The following is a 16,877-nucleotide window of genomic DNA, read 5'->3' on the forward strand; positions in this document are numbered from 1 at the left end:
TTGACTTTATTTATTTTCTGCTGTGTTTTACTTGCATCTATTTGAAAGACTGAGTGTAAACACAAAAAATATTTTATTTTATGTGCTGGAATGTGCAGAAAATAGGTTTAAATGTTAAACTAATTTCTTCAAGTCAGAGAATGGTGCATATAGTTAAATTTTTGCTTGATGCATAAAGTTAAAAGATTAAAGCTGATAAAACAAGTAAAAAAAAAGAGACTTTTCCATTTGATTACATTTTGTATGATGGATTATGCAGAAAAAGTAGAATTGGGCTGAAAGATCTATCGCTTTATCACCTCTTCAGGTTGTAAATCGTGTTTTTAAAAAGTAACTAAGTAACTAAGTAATTAATTACTTTTGAAAATAATACTTTTTTGGGGAAGTAATCAGTAATTAGTTACTGATTACTTTTTTCAAGTAACTTGACCAACACTGGTGATGATGCTTACTGGGTGACAGTGTGAGCTTTGAGTCAGTGTGTAAGGGATCAGACCTCCATTTAACTCTATCAAACTTTCCTTTTCTGCTTCACTTTTCACTGCTTCCTGCTAACTTAGCACTTCTTTTCCTCGAGTTCATTCTTGGAGGTTCTACAACTTTTTCAAGCCTAACAAGCAGAAATTTTCAGCCTTCAGCAATCACAAACATTTGCTCCAGAAAATAGTGCATACATCCAGGTTTCTTCTTTTTCTTTTTCTCCTTCTTTCTTGTGTTATTTGTCTTTCATTTCAACTCAGTTAAATTAATGACATTCAATTACATCCAATTTTATTCACAAAAACACTCTTGGTATTCTAGTCTTGTTTTATTTAATTTTAAACAAGCTTTTTAAAATTTTTTCAACAGATTTTGATTCAATATTTGATATCAACCTCAACCCTTTCTCATGTTTGTGTCAGTGTTGATGGTATACTTGCACATAAACCACTACATTGGACACTGATGTGTCACTCGATACCGTGCCACCCACTCAAAACGTATGTTGTCCACCTAAGTAGACATGTAAAAAACTCTTTGAAAAGTACATGCTTAAAAAAAATTAAGTTCAAAAATCTTTTTTTCATGCCCAAAGATGAATAAAAAAACGTAACAACTGAAAACGTCTGAATTCAAAGATTAAGGGCTCGTACCCAATACTCGGCAAATGGATGCCAAATAAGTGCAGGAATTCTTATAGAAACTTAGTGTACACAATGTACAGTATATGTACAACAGACAGAGCTCTGTATTTGGTCACATCGCTGTGCCCCATATACCACACAGACATATAAACAGTCTCTCTCACCATCTGAAAAACCCCGAACGTTGACTAGTCCTTACTCACTATGACCTATGTTATATTATCAGAGCGTTCTCACTCCCGAGGCGTAACATGTCGACGTTTTGTCACGTCCCGCGGCGTTCCTGAGGAACGCGAAAGGAGACCTTCGGCGTTCTTATGGTATGCGGCGGGTTATGGCTGGAATCCAGTGCAATGACGCTCCCGCGGTAGTAGACGTTCCAGCCCTGTATTCCAGCCCTAAACCTAACCTTATCCCTAGCCCTGACCATAACCTTATTCCTGACCTTAACCAGGACTTTAATGATGTTAAATAGCGTGTTTCTAAGCGATTTGAAGAAAAAGAGCGAACATGTGTAGGTTCAGTCCAGACGGTTCTCATATTTCCTCTTTTTCCGAGGTCGTCTTTTAGGAACGTGGTGGGTAGCCGAAAACGTAATATGGTGACGATTTGTCACCTAGCGTAAAATGTTACGCTTTGGGAGTGAGAACGGGTTGATATTATAATATCTACACCCTCGCATGGCTCTCAGTCAGTCTGAAAACTGCATCTCAATGCAACTCTAAACCTAAACACAATATAACTGCAATAATGATCACAGCACAACAGAAAATAATTTGAATTTAAAAAACATTAGCAGTATGCCTCTTTGCACTCTCCGTTGCTGTACTGAAAAAATCAAACTTTTAAATAAGTATGAACAACTTTACCGCTCAGTATGTGGGCAAAGACTACAAATAATTCAGTATACTTAATAAGGCTTAACACCTGCAACAAATGACAATAAATGCACTGATTTATATTAAGCAAGGCCGTTGTTTGCATAAAACCAAGTTGTTAAAAGATTTGAGTTGAGTTAAAATATTAAAACTCTGCAAACATTTGACTTTAAAAATCTTTTGAAGTGACTAATTTCCTCTATTATTTTTCTTTTGTCAACTTTTCAAGCTTTACATGGTTGAAATGCTGTTTTTTTCCATTTAGCAACACATCATTGGTTTATTTCCTGATATGTTGCTGCTGTCTGCTTTCATGGTTTGATTGTGACAGAGATGGGTTTCCTTTTTTGGGCATCTTTTTCCTTCCTCTTCCTTCCTGCTGCCTTCTTTCAGTCAAGCTGATTCTCTGCTGGCAGGCAGCAGCTGGCAGAGACTTCAAACACACACACAGTATCTGGACGTTGTCCAGGGTCGTAATGCAGTCGTTTCTTTTTTTTTTTCCAGACACTAACCCACAGTGTCAGCCACTGTGAGAATGCGTGCGTGTGTGTTCAGATGGTCTTGGCTGTTGTCCACCTTGCTGTCACCGACTCTCATCTTATCATTTAAACTCCTGGATGGCTCTATATCCTTCCACTTCTTTACCCCTGTGACAAAACTGACTAGGGCGTGTCTTCCATAGAGGTCTTTCGATGGCTTTTCTCTCCTTGCTAACAAATTTGTGATCTGGACCAGGTCTGAAGTATTTTGTTTTGTCTTGTACTGTTCTGTTAAGTGTTGAATATTTATTCTACTGCAGTGTGTTAATTAGCTGCTCCAGCATTCAGGTCAACATGTTTTAGGATCTTGTAATCAGCGGAGACTGCTATGGATCAGGATCAGTGTGATTCTATATGGTTTGAATTATTGACCTTTATTTGCTTTTGAAGACAAAAACATATAAGTACAAAAATATTGTGAATGCCACGAGATTAACAGGTCTTAGAGTTAGTTACTGAAGACTTGAAGGATTTTAAACATCTAAAATTGAATGCATAACCAAAGCCTACACGATTTAGTAATATTTCATATTGCATGTTGCTCATTTTTCAGTTTAGCTTTTTATCAGGATTAAACTGAACAAACACACAGCATCTCAGCTGTTGAATTTCAAGTTTCTATCATCATCATCAGTTCTACTTCACTAGTATGATCTGGGTGAAATGCTGCTTTCTTGATTGAATATATACAGGCATGCAGGGATAAAGGAAGATAGGATGTCTCTGAGTCTGAGCCCCTGTTTACTGTAGAGTGACTGTCATCAGTTTTCATAGAGAGACACATCAAGCAACTACAAAGAAATGTGAAATTACATCAAAAAGGAACAAAGGGACCAAAAAAAACCAGAAGCCAAAAGTCCACAAACGGAAAACTAATCCAATACAAAGAGACACACATCAATCACAAAGAGACCCAAAAAACACAGTAGCAGCAAAAATTACAAAATCTCCAAAACAGAGACACAGAAGTGAGACCTCAAGCAGCTACAAAGAGATGCAAAATGACCAGAATGAATTGTAGATTCAGAAGAACAGCCACAATTACCACAAGGTAACAAAAAATAAATAAAAAATCACAGACACTCAAAATGACCACAAAGAAGCACACCAGCTGCAGAGAGTTGTAAACAGACCATAAAAGTGTAAACACACAATAAAAAGAGACAAGTACAAAAAAATGTAAAATGACCGCAAAAAGGTGACAATCCACACCAGGGAAAAAGAATCAAATGCAAGAAATGCTAAAAAACAACAACCACAAAGACACAAAATGACGAGTGAAAATCGTGAAGAAGATTGATAATCCACAACCTGAGGAAGAAAGAAGAAATCAAGCACATGTCAACAAACACACCTGCCTACGATACTGTAAGCAAAAACCAATGGGACCAAAAACAACCATATGACCACAAACAAGTGGAAATTCACAAAAATGAGCAAGAAATCAAACAAAAGGTGACAAATCAGTAAAAATTCACAGCAAAAGGAAAGAACAAAAGATTCACGTTCACCACAAAAAGATACCAAACTAGTGTGAAGAGATAGACTGACCACAATGACAGACAAAAAAAAAATCCTACATGACAGGAAAGGGGTTAAAACACAAAACAGTAAATAACAGTAAATGATAAATATTCATCAATCACAAAGAGATAAAACACATTTCAGTCTGGCCAACTTGCTCCAAGCAGGGAGCGAGGTCTCATATCTCTGCCTGTCTAAAGGACTTGACATGCCTGACAGCATGTAAGTTCAGCGTTTGGATAATCTGTGTAGAAATGCACAAGTATTGTTCTTAGAAAAGCTCTTAACCTGTGTAATCAATATAGGGGTGATCGTGGCTCAAGAGTTGGGAGTTCGCCTTGTAATCGGAAGGTTGCCGGTTCGAGCCCCGGCTTGGACAGTCTCGGTCGTTGTGTCCTTGGGCAAGACACTTCCCCCGTTGCCTACTGGTGGTGGTCAGAGGGCCCGGTGGCGCCAGTGTCCGGCAGCCTCGCCTCTGTCAGTGCGCCCCAGGGTGGCTGTGGCTACAATGTAGCTTGCCATCACCAGTGTGTGAATGTGTGTGTGTGAATGGGTGGATGACAGGTTGTGTAAAGCGCTTTAGGATCCTTAGGGACTAGAAAGCGCTATACAAATGCAGGCCATTTACCATTTTACCATATATACAATATATCAAATGCATTTATCTGATTTTAAATTGCTGTCAAGACTGCTCATTATCACTCTCTCTACAGTCCTTTTATTTTACTTGTTTTTTCAGAGTCTTTGCTTCTGACATATTTTAAGTGTCAGGAAATAAAATCAGTGAGGAGAGAAATCAGATGCAAGTGGAAGGTTTTCATATTTTGTCAAGTTGACACAAACAGTTATTCATTATGTTTTCTATTGAATCTTGAAATTGGCACGAAAATGCTGGTAACATTCTCCGTACTCACGTTTAATCGTCTTATTTTGCCCAACAAAAGTCCAAAATTGAAAGACATTACATTTATTGACTATAAACATTAAAATGTGAAAATTATCAAATGTGAAAAGCTGAAAGTGGAGAACTGTCATTCTCAGAAATCCTTTAAATGACTCATTTACTGATTATAATAATTGCCGCCTGTCAGCAAATCAGTAAAACCAGAATTTCTTCAGTTTCACTTTTTTTATTAACTTGTTGAGATTTTTGTCTATTCCCCATACATTTATAATACATATTTAATATATATTAATTTGTATATATTCATTTTATGCTGAATTCATACATATTCTGTGTTATGACGACAAGATTTTCTCGGTGTACTAACACTTCAAGAAAAATATATGACTTTCTTTTAACAGAAAAAATCCTAAAAGTTCATAAAAAAATACAGTGGGGCAAAAAAGTATTTAGTCAGCCACCGATTGTGCAAGTTCCCCCACTTAAAATGATGACAGAGGTCAGTAATTTGCACCAGAGGTACACTTCAACTGTGAGAGACAGAATGTGAAAAAAAAATCCATGAATTCACATGGTAGGATTTGTAAAGAATTTATTCGTAAATTAGGGTGGAAAATAAGTATTTGGTCACCTCAAACAAGGAAAATCTCTGGCTCTCACAGACCTGTAACGTCTTCTGTAAGAAGCTTTTCTGTCCCCCACTCGTTACCTGTATGAATGGCACCTGTTTGAACTCATCATCTGTATAAAAGACACCTGTCCACAGCCTCAATAGAATAGAATAGAATAGAATAGAATTCAACTTTATTGTCATTGCACATGCACAGGTACAGGGCAACGAAATGCAGTTTGCATCCATCCAGAAGTGCTTTAGTGATATAGATATATTACAATATATATTAGCAATAATATAGATATGTGAGTATATTACAGAAATGGGTCTATTATGTTATAATGTACACGGTATGAAGTATGTTGTGAATATTCTATAACTATAAGTATGTACAGGCTGTAGTGAGTACAAGCTATGTACAGGATATGAACAGGATATAAATATGAAAAACTATACAGAATATGAAATAAATAACTTTACAGAATCTGGGATATACAGCTATACAGAAATGGGAACTATGCAAGTTGTAAACAGTTGTAGGATTAAAAATTATCGAATGTACAGAATGATTATTTACACAGAGCTATACAGTAGTGCAGTTAAGATAAGTGAGGGTGTAGATAGTTTCTACAGAGGCTATATAAAGTGCTAGTGGTTGTGAGTGGTGGTTCAGTCCATGTTATTATTGTGTTTGAGGGTACAGTTGTCCATTGTGGGTGTGTGTATGTTCAGTCCATGAGTTTAACGTGGGTCAGATGTCAGGAGGCAGAGTTCAGGAGTCTGACAGCTGTGGGGAAGAAGCTGTTCCGGTACCTGGTGGTCTTAGTCCGGAGGCTCCTGTGGCGCCTCCCAGAGGGCAGGAGGGTGAAGAGTCCATGTGATGGGTGACTGGGGTCTTTAATGATTTTTTCCCAGCCCTTTTCAGACACCGCTTCCTCAAACAGTCAGACTCCAAACTCCGCCATGGCCAAGACCAAAGAGCTTTCGAAGGACACCAGGAAAAGTATTGTAGACCTGCACCAGACTGGGAAGAGTGAATCTACAATAGGCAAGCAGCTTGGTGTGAAAAAAATCAACTGTGGGAGCAATCATCAGAAAATGGAAGACATACAAGACCACTGATAATCTCCCTCGATCTGGGGCTCCATGCAAGATCTCATCCCGTGGGGTCAAAATGATCATGAGAACGGTGAGCAAAGATCCCAGAACCACACGGGGGGACCTGGTGAATGACCTGCAGAGAGCTGGGACCAAAGTAACAAAGGTCACCATCAGTAACACACTACAACGGCAGGGAATCAAATCCCGCAGTGCCAGACGTGTTCCGCTGCTGAAGCCAGTGCATGTCCAAGCCCGTCTGAAGTTTGCCAGAGAGCACATGGATGATACAGCAGAGGATTGGGAGAATGTCATGTGGTCAGATGAAACCAAAGTAGAACTTTTTGGTATAAACTCAACTCGTCGTGTTTGGAGGAAGAAGAATACTGAGTTGCATCCCAAGAACACCATACCTACTGTGAAGCATGGGGGTGGAAACATCATGCTATGGGGCTGTTTTTCTGCCAAGGGGACAGGACGACTGATCCGTGTTAAGGACAGAATGAATGGGGCCATGTATCGTGAGATTTTGAGCCAAAACCTCCTTCCATTAGTGAGAACTTTGAAGATGAAACGAGGCTGGGTCTTCCAACATGACAATGATCCAAAACACACCGCCCGGGCAACAAAGGAGTGGCTCCGTAAGAAGCATTTGAAAGTCCTGGAGTGGCCTAGCCAGTCTCCAGACCTCAACCCCATAGAAAATCTGTGGCGGGAGTTGAAAGTCCGTGTTGCTCGGCGACAGCCCCAAAACATCACTGCTCTCGAGAAGATCTGCATGGAGGAATGGGCCAAAATACCAGCTACTGTGTGTGCAAACCTGGTAAAGACCTATAGTAAACGTTTGACCTCTGTTATTGCCAACAAAGGTTATGTTACAAAGTATTGAGTTGTATTTTTGTTATTGACCAAATACTTATTTTCCACCCTGATTTACGAATAAATTCTTTACAAATCCTACCATGTGGATTCATGGATTTTTTTTTTCACATTCTGTCTCTCACAGTTGAAGTGTACCTCTGGTGTAAATTACTTGTTTTTCTCTGCATTTGACCCATTCACTCAGTGAAGCAGTGGGCAGCCCACTAAGCAGGCGCCCGGGGAGCAGTGTGTAGGGACGGTACCTTGCTCAGGGGTACCTCAGGGTAGCCGTTAAGTGGATTCGAACCGCCGACCTTCCGATCATGGGGCGACCGCTTTACCTACTGAGCTACTGACCTCTGTCATCATTTTAAGTGGGGGAACTTGCACAATCGGTGGCTGACTAAATACTTTTTTGCCCCACTGTATGTCTGGAAGAGTTTGTGGTCAAATAATAAAGTGAAGACTGGCTTCATGTTACAGATGAAATATGAAGATAAAGTGAGTGAGAGGCAACAAAGAGAGAAGAAGAGAGTAGAGACGAAGGCTGAGCAGAGACTGATAGCATCAAACTGCAGGACAACGAGGACAAGGACAAGCTGATGAAGTGACTGGCTCTGAGCGTGTGTGTGTGTGCGTGTGCGTGTGTGTGTGTGTGTGTGTGTGGTGGAAGTGAATACAGATAGAGCTGTCAAGATAGTGAGTTACTGATAGAGAGAGAGGGGGACGACTGCTGAAGGAGAATCAATAAGAAGGAAACCATGAAGGAAAAGAGAGCGCAAAAGAAGAAATAAGAAAGGGAGAAGGAGCAAGATTGAGATAAACAAGGGATGATGTGTGGGGAAGGAAACTAGGATGTTTTGGAAGGAGTGAAGGATCCTCAGGTATGGGTGGGGGATTGGCTGCAGGCGGAGTTACCTGTGATACCTGTGATGTTGCTCTTCTACAAGATTCTTTTCTGTACTGTAAGTGTGCTGTTAATGTTATTGTCTCTCAGTATAACACACTTTAATACTTTTAAGGCCTTTTGTTTGTTAATAAAAGGCCCTTAAAATGACTTTAAGCACCCTTAGCCACGCTCTCTTAGCCTCAATATGACAGATGGGTTTGCAGGGTATCTGCCAGGTGTGTTGTTTGGAGAGATGAAGGTGGGAAATTGTTGTGAGTAACAGCTTTGTAGCAGCTAACGAGCCTAAATTAAGAACAATTAACTTGATTCTCACCATTTTTTTTTTTTGAAGAGCCAGTGTTAAGTACATTAGAATAAAGTACCTTTGGTTAATTTGAGTTGTACTGCACATGCATCTATAAATACATATATTGGGAATCCGTTGTTGGTTGACAAATGTTTCAATTAAATCGTTTTATTCACTGACTGTGATGTTTGTTGGCATCCACCTTGTGCGTAGAGTGTGGTTTCAGATTCATTCTGGTTCTGTTTTTGCCTTTTTTGTTGAGTTCAGTTTTATTGATAAAGTGCCAATCCACAAGATAAGTCATTTCACGGCTCTTGTTATAGTGAGGTAAGGAGAAACCTGATAATTTGCAATGAAAACACACTCAGCACTATATTGTTATATGAGAAAAGGATGTTGCTTTGCTGAAAGCAAATCCCAGTTCTTAGAGATAAAGACTTTTTTATGAAGTGCTGTTCGTTTTATTTCTCCGGTCCCAATTGGAACAGGCCCAACTGGGATTAACTTTTATACAGAAGTTTTTGCTCTGATTAGTTTTCCTATAGGAGCAACTGAAATGAAAAACAGAAAAAAAGAACATCTGCTGCTCTTCAAAGTCAACTCTGCGCTGTGACGCTGTGACTCCAGGTCGTTCTAAAGCCTCCATTCAGGTTTTCCGGGAAATGCGGAGACGTTGAACGGCGGCTTTGACTGAACAAACTGCCTCTCTGATCACGATGAAAGACGTTTAAGCAGACTCAACATCAAAGAAGGGAGGAGATGCCGCCACTGCTCGCCTTTCAGCAGATTAAAGAAAGTCTATAAACCTGAAAACAAAGAATACAGCAGGTTCCTGTGGCTTTGATAGCAGTGATGAGTTATCCTGCTGAGTGAAGCTCTACAGGTTGGGGGTTAATACTCAGAGCCACACTCTCTTCTCTGAAGAGACATGTCTGGCAGAGCTAATGACAAACATGGATAAAAACACGAAGCAAAAAGAGGATAAAGCATTAGAAAATGTATTAGAATTCTAGTCCTGATTGATCTGCTTTAGAAAACAGAACAAAGCCCTGAGTAAGGCATTATTGGTTTGGAGTTCAATTTTGGAAAAAAATGACAGGAACAAAAGTACATAAAGCTACAAAAAGAAGCAACAAGATGCACCTTTAACTTCAGTCATACTATATATGTACATATAATGCATTTACTGTCACACTGTGTGGGCAGTTACTGGGTTTCAATCAGTGGTAGATGTTTTGACCTGTGCTACGGTATACAAATTGCTGATTCCTGGAGAGTTTATTTATTAAATGAATTATTTCTACAATGTTTATGTTGGTTGTCTGTCTGCTTTTGTGATTGTCCAGTTTAACGGGCGGCATAAGTGTTGTCTTCCAGAAATGTGCCCTGGATGTATTTGTATAGAAAGAGAACAGTACAGACTGAACACTATCCCCTCTGAGGATCTTTTAGCAATTTTGTGCTTTGTATTTTTTATGATTTAAAATCAGCATAATATGAGGTTTGTTTATATTTTTATTATTTATAAGTATAAATAATTAAATAGTGATTTGCAGATGTGTGTTAAAGCACACCTGTATTTGATGTAGATGAGTTTATTTGTCCTGTTGGTGTCTTGCTTCCCTCTAACTCCTTTTCGTCTCCTTTGCTTTTTCCTGCAGCCTCAGATGCCTCCTCATCTTCTTCCTCCTCGTCTGGTCTTGGAGGTTTTGTGGACTTCATTTTCACCCAGGAGCCTCAGGACACGGTGACAGTACGCGGCAGTGTGCTGCAGCTAGACTGCCAGGCACAGTCAGATGCTGTGGCAGGACCCCCCACCATCACATGGCGTAAAGATGGAGTGCTGCTTAGCACGGTGGTCGATGAGCGACGGCGACAGCTGAGTAACGGCTCGCTGCTGGTGCAAAATGTGATGCACTCGCGGCACCATCGGCCCGATGAGGGAGAATATCAGTGCCTCGCCACGCTGGATGGACTGGGAAGCATTGTGAGCCGGACAGCAAGAGTGACTGTGGCAGGTAAGAGACTACTTGAATCTACAAGTATCTATTCATTCAAACAGACTCATGAACTCAAAATGCAAAAATGTGATTTCATAGTTCACACTTAAAAGTAGTTGGTTTCTCAGTTTGAAGATCCTGTAATTTTTAGGAAACCATGAAATCATTTTCTTTCTCATCTCTACAATCATAACAAGTTCTGTAGATGAACCATTTTCACTCAGTTCCAGTTAGTTTAGCTTCTTCGATATAGTTTTGTGAGCTAAACCTTTGCTTTGTGAGGGCCAAATGCTCTGGAAACTTTTGATCCACAGTTGGCGGATGAAGATGCTAGATGTTGTTAGCTGTAATTGTGATTGGCTGAGTCTTTAGCAAATTGCTTTAGTCACCCATACTTTGTCTGCAAACACTCTTCAAAAGAAGGGCTTTGAAATAAAAGCTGTGCCTCACCATGCATTTATATCAAGTAGGTTAGACTATTGTAAAACTTTATTCGCAGTATAATGCAAATCATTGGAACAACAACTTCAACTCCATCACAATGCAGCAACCACTGTCCTGAAACTCACACGGAAATGTGAACATAACACTCCAGTACTGAAGTCCCTTCACTGGCTCCCAGTTCAGTCCTTTTAGAAAAGCAATGCAAGCTCACAATGCTTTGACCCTTCAGTACATCTCTGACTGGTCGGTCTCTATAACCCAATCAGACCTTTCAGGTCACCAGGTGCCGACCTGTGTTTTTTTTTTTTTGTGTGTTCCCAGAATTAGATGTGTGCTCAGGGTTCTCTCACTGTGGTCTAGTTTGTTGGAACAAGCTGGCTGCTGACCTGAGGTCAATTACAACAGTGTGTGTTTAATTAAAAAAAACACACACTCAAAGATTTTATGTGATTTTATATAAATACACATTTTTCCAGAGGCCACTGACTGTTCCATGGGTCTGCTTGACTGGGGCTTTAACAGTCGATTTCACAGCAAATACCATCAACTTCCAGCAACCATTCACCAACTGATTGGGAAATACACATTATTCCCTCCAAATTCATGCTTGCCAGATGATTTCTAGCCCTCTGTGCTTTGAGCTTTAGCTGTTAGTAATTGTAGCTCACAAAACTTGGAGGTTTTTCTTATACTTGTGTGTGAGTTAATTTATCTTTAAACATATATTGATATACTTTATATTTGAATCTATTCATTTGAAGTTTAATAACTTTAGCCCTGTCCTCTGAACCTGCTAATATTAAAATATACAACAAATAAATAAACAGCACATTCGTGCTGTTAGAAGCCATGGTGCCCCTCAGGAGTCGTTTTCAATCTCCTTTTCGTTGTGTGACTGGTTTTCTAGTATGTCGCGCAAAAATAGAAAAAAAGAGAGTCATTCAATTGTTTTTCGTAGACAAATGAAATGGGATTTGGATGCTATAAATAGACTCAGAGTTGTATTAAAGATTAAAGCACAGATTGTTTTTGACTTTGTCTTTGACTGTCAACCATAATCACACCAGCTGGTATTTGTTGGAGTTGTAAGTTTGGGTTCTTGTGTATAGCCTCATGATTTTTGGTTGCTGATTTTGTTTTGTTTGTTCCAGTGATATCAACCATCATGCATTGTAAGAACACATCATTTGTTTGTGCATTTTGCTTGGATACAAAAAGAATAGAAGCGATCCAGCATGCACTGAATACGAAATCACTGGACTTGAAAATAAGAATAGAGCAACATTGTTGAAAAACCTTTCCTTCAACTGACAGATACAGATGTGTCTGAAACCTGGGCTTTGTAAACAGTAAATATTTGCATGTTGTCCACATGTGTATTTACATAACATGCAATTTCTATACAACAGAAGAGAAAATGTAAGCATAAAAAAACTGAACAAATGGCAAGAGTGAAAGAAAGAAATAATGAGCAGAAGAAGAATGATATAGAAGGAGATGATTGAATGAATAAAGAGTATCGGAGAGGAGATTCCCCTCATTTAGATTAACATGGCCACAACACCTTCACCTCTCCTTGAAAGTTATAGCAACACAACACACATACACACACATGCTCCCATAATATTGCCGTTTCCATTTATTTTGCTGTTCATATTTACTTAATAACACCAAAGTAATTCACCTGTAATGTAATTTAGTAAGTGGAGCGAGGCTTAAGATCAATACAGTTTATGGAAGACATTAATAGAAAGCAGCTCTGAGGCTTTAGTGCATCACCATGACCATCAGTCTGCGCAGCCTGTTCTGTGTGCACTATGTTGTATGACAGCTTATTGAAAGTGTGATGGGATTAAAGACAAATGCAACTAATCAAATATTCTGTCACACAACAACACGCCAGAAAGTGACCTGTGCGTGACATCTCAACAGGTAAAGATTAATGCAGTCAAAAACAATTCAGAAAAAATAACATTCAGTAGCTTGTGAAGTTTAACATTTATATTGCAGATCTAAACAATTTGGAAAAAAGGAGAGCAGCTGCACAAGGTTTCAGACATTTATAATCGTGTAGTAGCTCATTGTTACTTTTACTTTTGGAGGTTTTTCATTGCCACACTGGTGGTTAGGCAGTTTATTGATACATGCTGGCAGTAGTATTTTTAAGTGGTTTTGCATTTTTTAAGTCAAAAAATAATCGTTATATTTATGAATCACTGACATTTTGTCTTTCTTTCTATTTGTGTCAGTGTGTTAAAAGTGCATAGCAGAGAAAGTGAAAAAGGCAAAAAATAAAAAAAATTCTTTTGGGAAACTTTGAAGTGGCTACACCCATATATCCAAAATGTAACAGATTGAGATTCTAAATGAACTCACAGAGCAGTTAAATTATCCATTTAGCCCAAAATGTCTTTGTTGTTGTTGTTGTTTCTTGTTGTTTCTTTGCTTTTAACATAAAACCCTATGGGGATCAACTTACTTTTGAAGACAACCTTATGTGGTCAGCACGTCTCTGCTGACTAAAGTTTTCTGCCCTGGATATTGCAGCATTGTGAAGACATAAGGATGAGATAAGTCAATGTCAAAACGCCTACTAAATCAAGATGACTCTGAGTGTAGTCAAACCCCTCCAGGAGGCTGAGACAAGTCTGAGTCAAGATGAAATAAGGAGGGAAAAACAGGACAACTTGCTCATTTCATGGTCTGTTTGGCATGTGAGTGAGGAAAGAATAAGTGGAGCTGATATGGTCAGGCCTAAATTGATGCACCAAAATACAGCGCTGGGCACTGCCTCGGCTCGGTACTGGCCCAGAATCCACTGGTTATATGAGCTGCCTGATACCAGTGCAATGGTAAAATGGTTCCAGCTATGGTGACCAGCACTGTGGGACATGCAGCACACCACTTCATCACCGAAAGAACTCACTGTGAATTTTAAACTCTTATCCAAACCTGACCTGAATCATTAAACACACATGTTCCAATCAAAGTCAATTAACCCACATTCAAGCATTACATTAAAATATGAATCAGCCCTACCTCCATGTCATTCACACAAACGCACACATAGACACGCATGGGCAACACTCAAGCAAGCACACAATGCATTACATGGCAAAATGCTAATGAAAGGCAGAAGCTTAAAATTCAATTAGCAGTCTGGCTGTGTGCGCGTGTGTGTTCAGAGATGACTGTAAACTGGGAATTAATTAGAAACACTGAACTCTCAGAGGACGAGGGAGAGAAAGCATATAAGACTGAACAGAGAAGGAATGCTATTGAAGAATGAAAAGAGAGAACAAAGAAAGTGAATCTATTGCTGAAGGGTGGTAGAATAAGAAAAGAAGAAAAAAAGAGACATCCTACACAAAGTGAATACCAAGGAAAATGAAGTGGAAACACTGGGAAAAGAGAGAGATCAGATCATAATGAGGAGTACCCGTTTATGAAGAGAGTTTAAATTTAGACTTCATTTATCTACAGAAAAGGCACATTTTACCATTGAGGTATCTGTTGCATTCAGGGTCTATAAGACCCTAAACAAACATTTGAAGTGTCGTTTAATAGTGTTTAAAGAAAAGAATGATAATGTAATTTATTTGATTTCGAAACCAGTCAAGCCCGTCATATTGTTATAGAGCATGGTGTAATGTATTTCTTACTTTTGGCTTTCACTTTTCAATTAGCTAACCTACTGCTGTTTGTTTAATAATTCAGGTATTAGTGACATTAAAGGAGAATACTTAATAATACTTAATACTTATTGTGACTGCACCATAAGCCCTTTCAAATCTGCTTTCATGGAGCTCATAAACCCTCATGAATCAGTTGTTTATTGCTTCCACAAGAATTTAAAGTCAAAACCTAAACAGACAAAATGCATTATTTACCTTATTTCTGAATAACTTAAACCTGTACACAGATTGTGCTTAGAGTATACTACTTAGTGCGTGTGGGGGGGTGGCATGAAAAGGGAAAAGAACAAAATAATGCTTGGACACTGCTGGCACGGGGCGCCTACATAAATGCAAAGCAGGAGATGAAGCATCGCTGAATATGTTTCCAAACCACCTTCATTCCAAGCCAAAGACTAGAAAATATGGTGAAGCAGATCTTTCCTTTGGTCTCCTCTGCAGAATTGGTTTTCCCTTCATCGGGAGCACCACTGGGCTCTCCAAATCACGGACAAACAGTATCCCACATTCTTGATTTTTAGTTCACAAACACTTGTTGTAATGACTAACTACTCCTGACATTTTGGAGATGTTGGCTCTTTATACAGTAAAGTTACAGTGAGATACAAATAATATCAGGCTGATCCTGCCACGATTTGTTCCCCGGTTCAAATCCCAGACAAACAGTATCCAACAGCTGTTTATGTTTTTAAACCTATTTTGCACAGAGAGGCATTTTTTGAAAAATTTATTGATAGCAATGTTGAATATTATTACACAGGAAAAAAAACAACTACACGTAAAATAATTACACCGTGACGCCTCTGCCTTTGTAAATGGAGGGACATTAACGCCGTGTGTATGTAAGCGTGTAAAACCTGCAGATAGTCAGATTAACAGTATTTTGTCTCTATCTATATACTCTCTAATTCATCTCATGTAAACAATAACATGGCGCACAGTGTGACGTGAAAAAAGGCACACCTTTAATGTTGCGTGACGAACTCTGTATTCCTCGTCCACACATAAACCCAAAAAAGGAGTTTTAAAAATCTCAGTTTTCGGTGATTCGAAACGGCGTTTACGTGTGGACGAAACAGCTGCGTTTTCAAAATTACCCGTGTAGGTGCGGACGTAACGTAAAAGAGTTTATTTCATTACTACCTGTAATTTATTGCAGATTACTTGTATTTGCTTAACTGTTTACTAAATGAGCAAAATATGGGTGTGTGGTTGGAGGATGTGTTTGTGTGCGTGCGTGGGGTGGGGTGGGGGGGCATATTTTTTTCTTGTAAAACAAAGGGGGGCCCAGCAAAAAAAGTTTGGGAACCACTGACTTAGTGTATACTTGAGGTTGAAAAGGTCATCTTGTAAGTATATGCACTTACTAATGGCAACTGCTCACTTTATTCTTTGTCATTTTACTCTGAGTATACTCAAAATAAATAAGTTGCCCTAACTTAATCATCTTAGCAGATGTTGAGAATCAATAAAAAGCGCTGTTTAAAATACACTGTAAAATTAAAGGGCAACCAGGGAAGAGAACCTAAAATAGGAGTGATATATTTGGTTTTTTTTTCTTCAGTCTGGTGGCAGGGGCAATGGTGATTATAGGTTTAAAATGATTTCTCAGACCACACAGTGGTGGAGGTGTAAAGATGAAACCGCCTCCAGCATGCCCATTCCCAATTAGCCATCAACTCTTAGAGGATTTGTGCCAAGTCCCAATTAATGCTGGTGAGGAGGCGCGAGGTTCAACCCACAGAAGCAAATAATAATCGTTCCCAAGGCAAAGACTTGAAGCAGGAACGTCCCGCAAAATCCCTCCGCTGCCCTCGCCTGTTTGCTGTGATTTGCATGTTATTATTAGTCTGAGTCATTTTGATCTATTTGTGTAATGAGGATGAAAACAGCAGGAGACAGCAGCCACCACCATAAAAATGTATTTGTTAGTACATATATATATTTTAAAATGTTTATTTAACACTGTGTGTTTGTGTATGTCAGTGGTTTATTTCCAAA

The 16,877-nt window shown here is 39.1% G+C and overlaps 1 protein-coding gene across 1 annotated transcript in view; it reads left to right on the plus strand.

Annotated features, from left to right (window-relative positions):
* Positions 1–16,877, plus strand: part of dcc (DCC netrin 1 receptor) — a 375,235-nt gene that overhangs the window by 115,045 nt on the left and 243,313 nt on the right. The window contains exon 2 of the mRNA XM_086300044.1: positions 10,399–10,755. Within this exon, the coding sequence (XP_086156170.1) occupies positions 10,399–10,755 (357 nt within the window). The remainder of the gene's footprint in view (positions 1–10,398; positions 10,756–16,877) is intronic.

The sequence above is a fragment of the Aulonocara sp. 'chitande type north' Nkhata Bay genome, linkage group LG7, assembly GCF_057382095.1.
Source record: "Aulonocara sp. 'chitande type north' Nkhata Bay isolate Kocher_YH1m ecotype deep benthic linkage group LG7, A_spYH_male_GT1.1, whole genome shotgun sequence".
NCBI classification, from domain to species: Eukaryota; Metazoa; Chordata; class Actinopteri; order Cichliformes; family Cichlidae; genus Aulonocara; species Aulonocara sp. 'chitande type north' Nkhata Bay.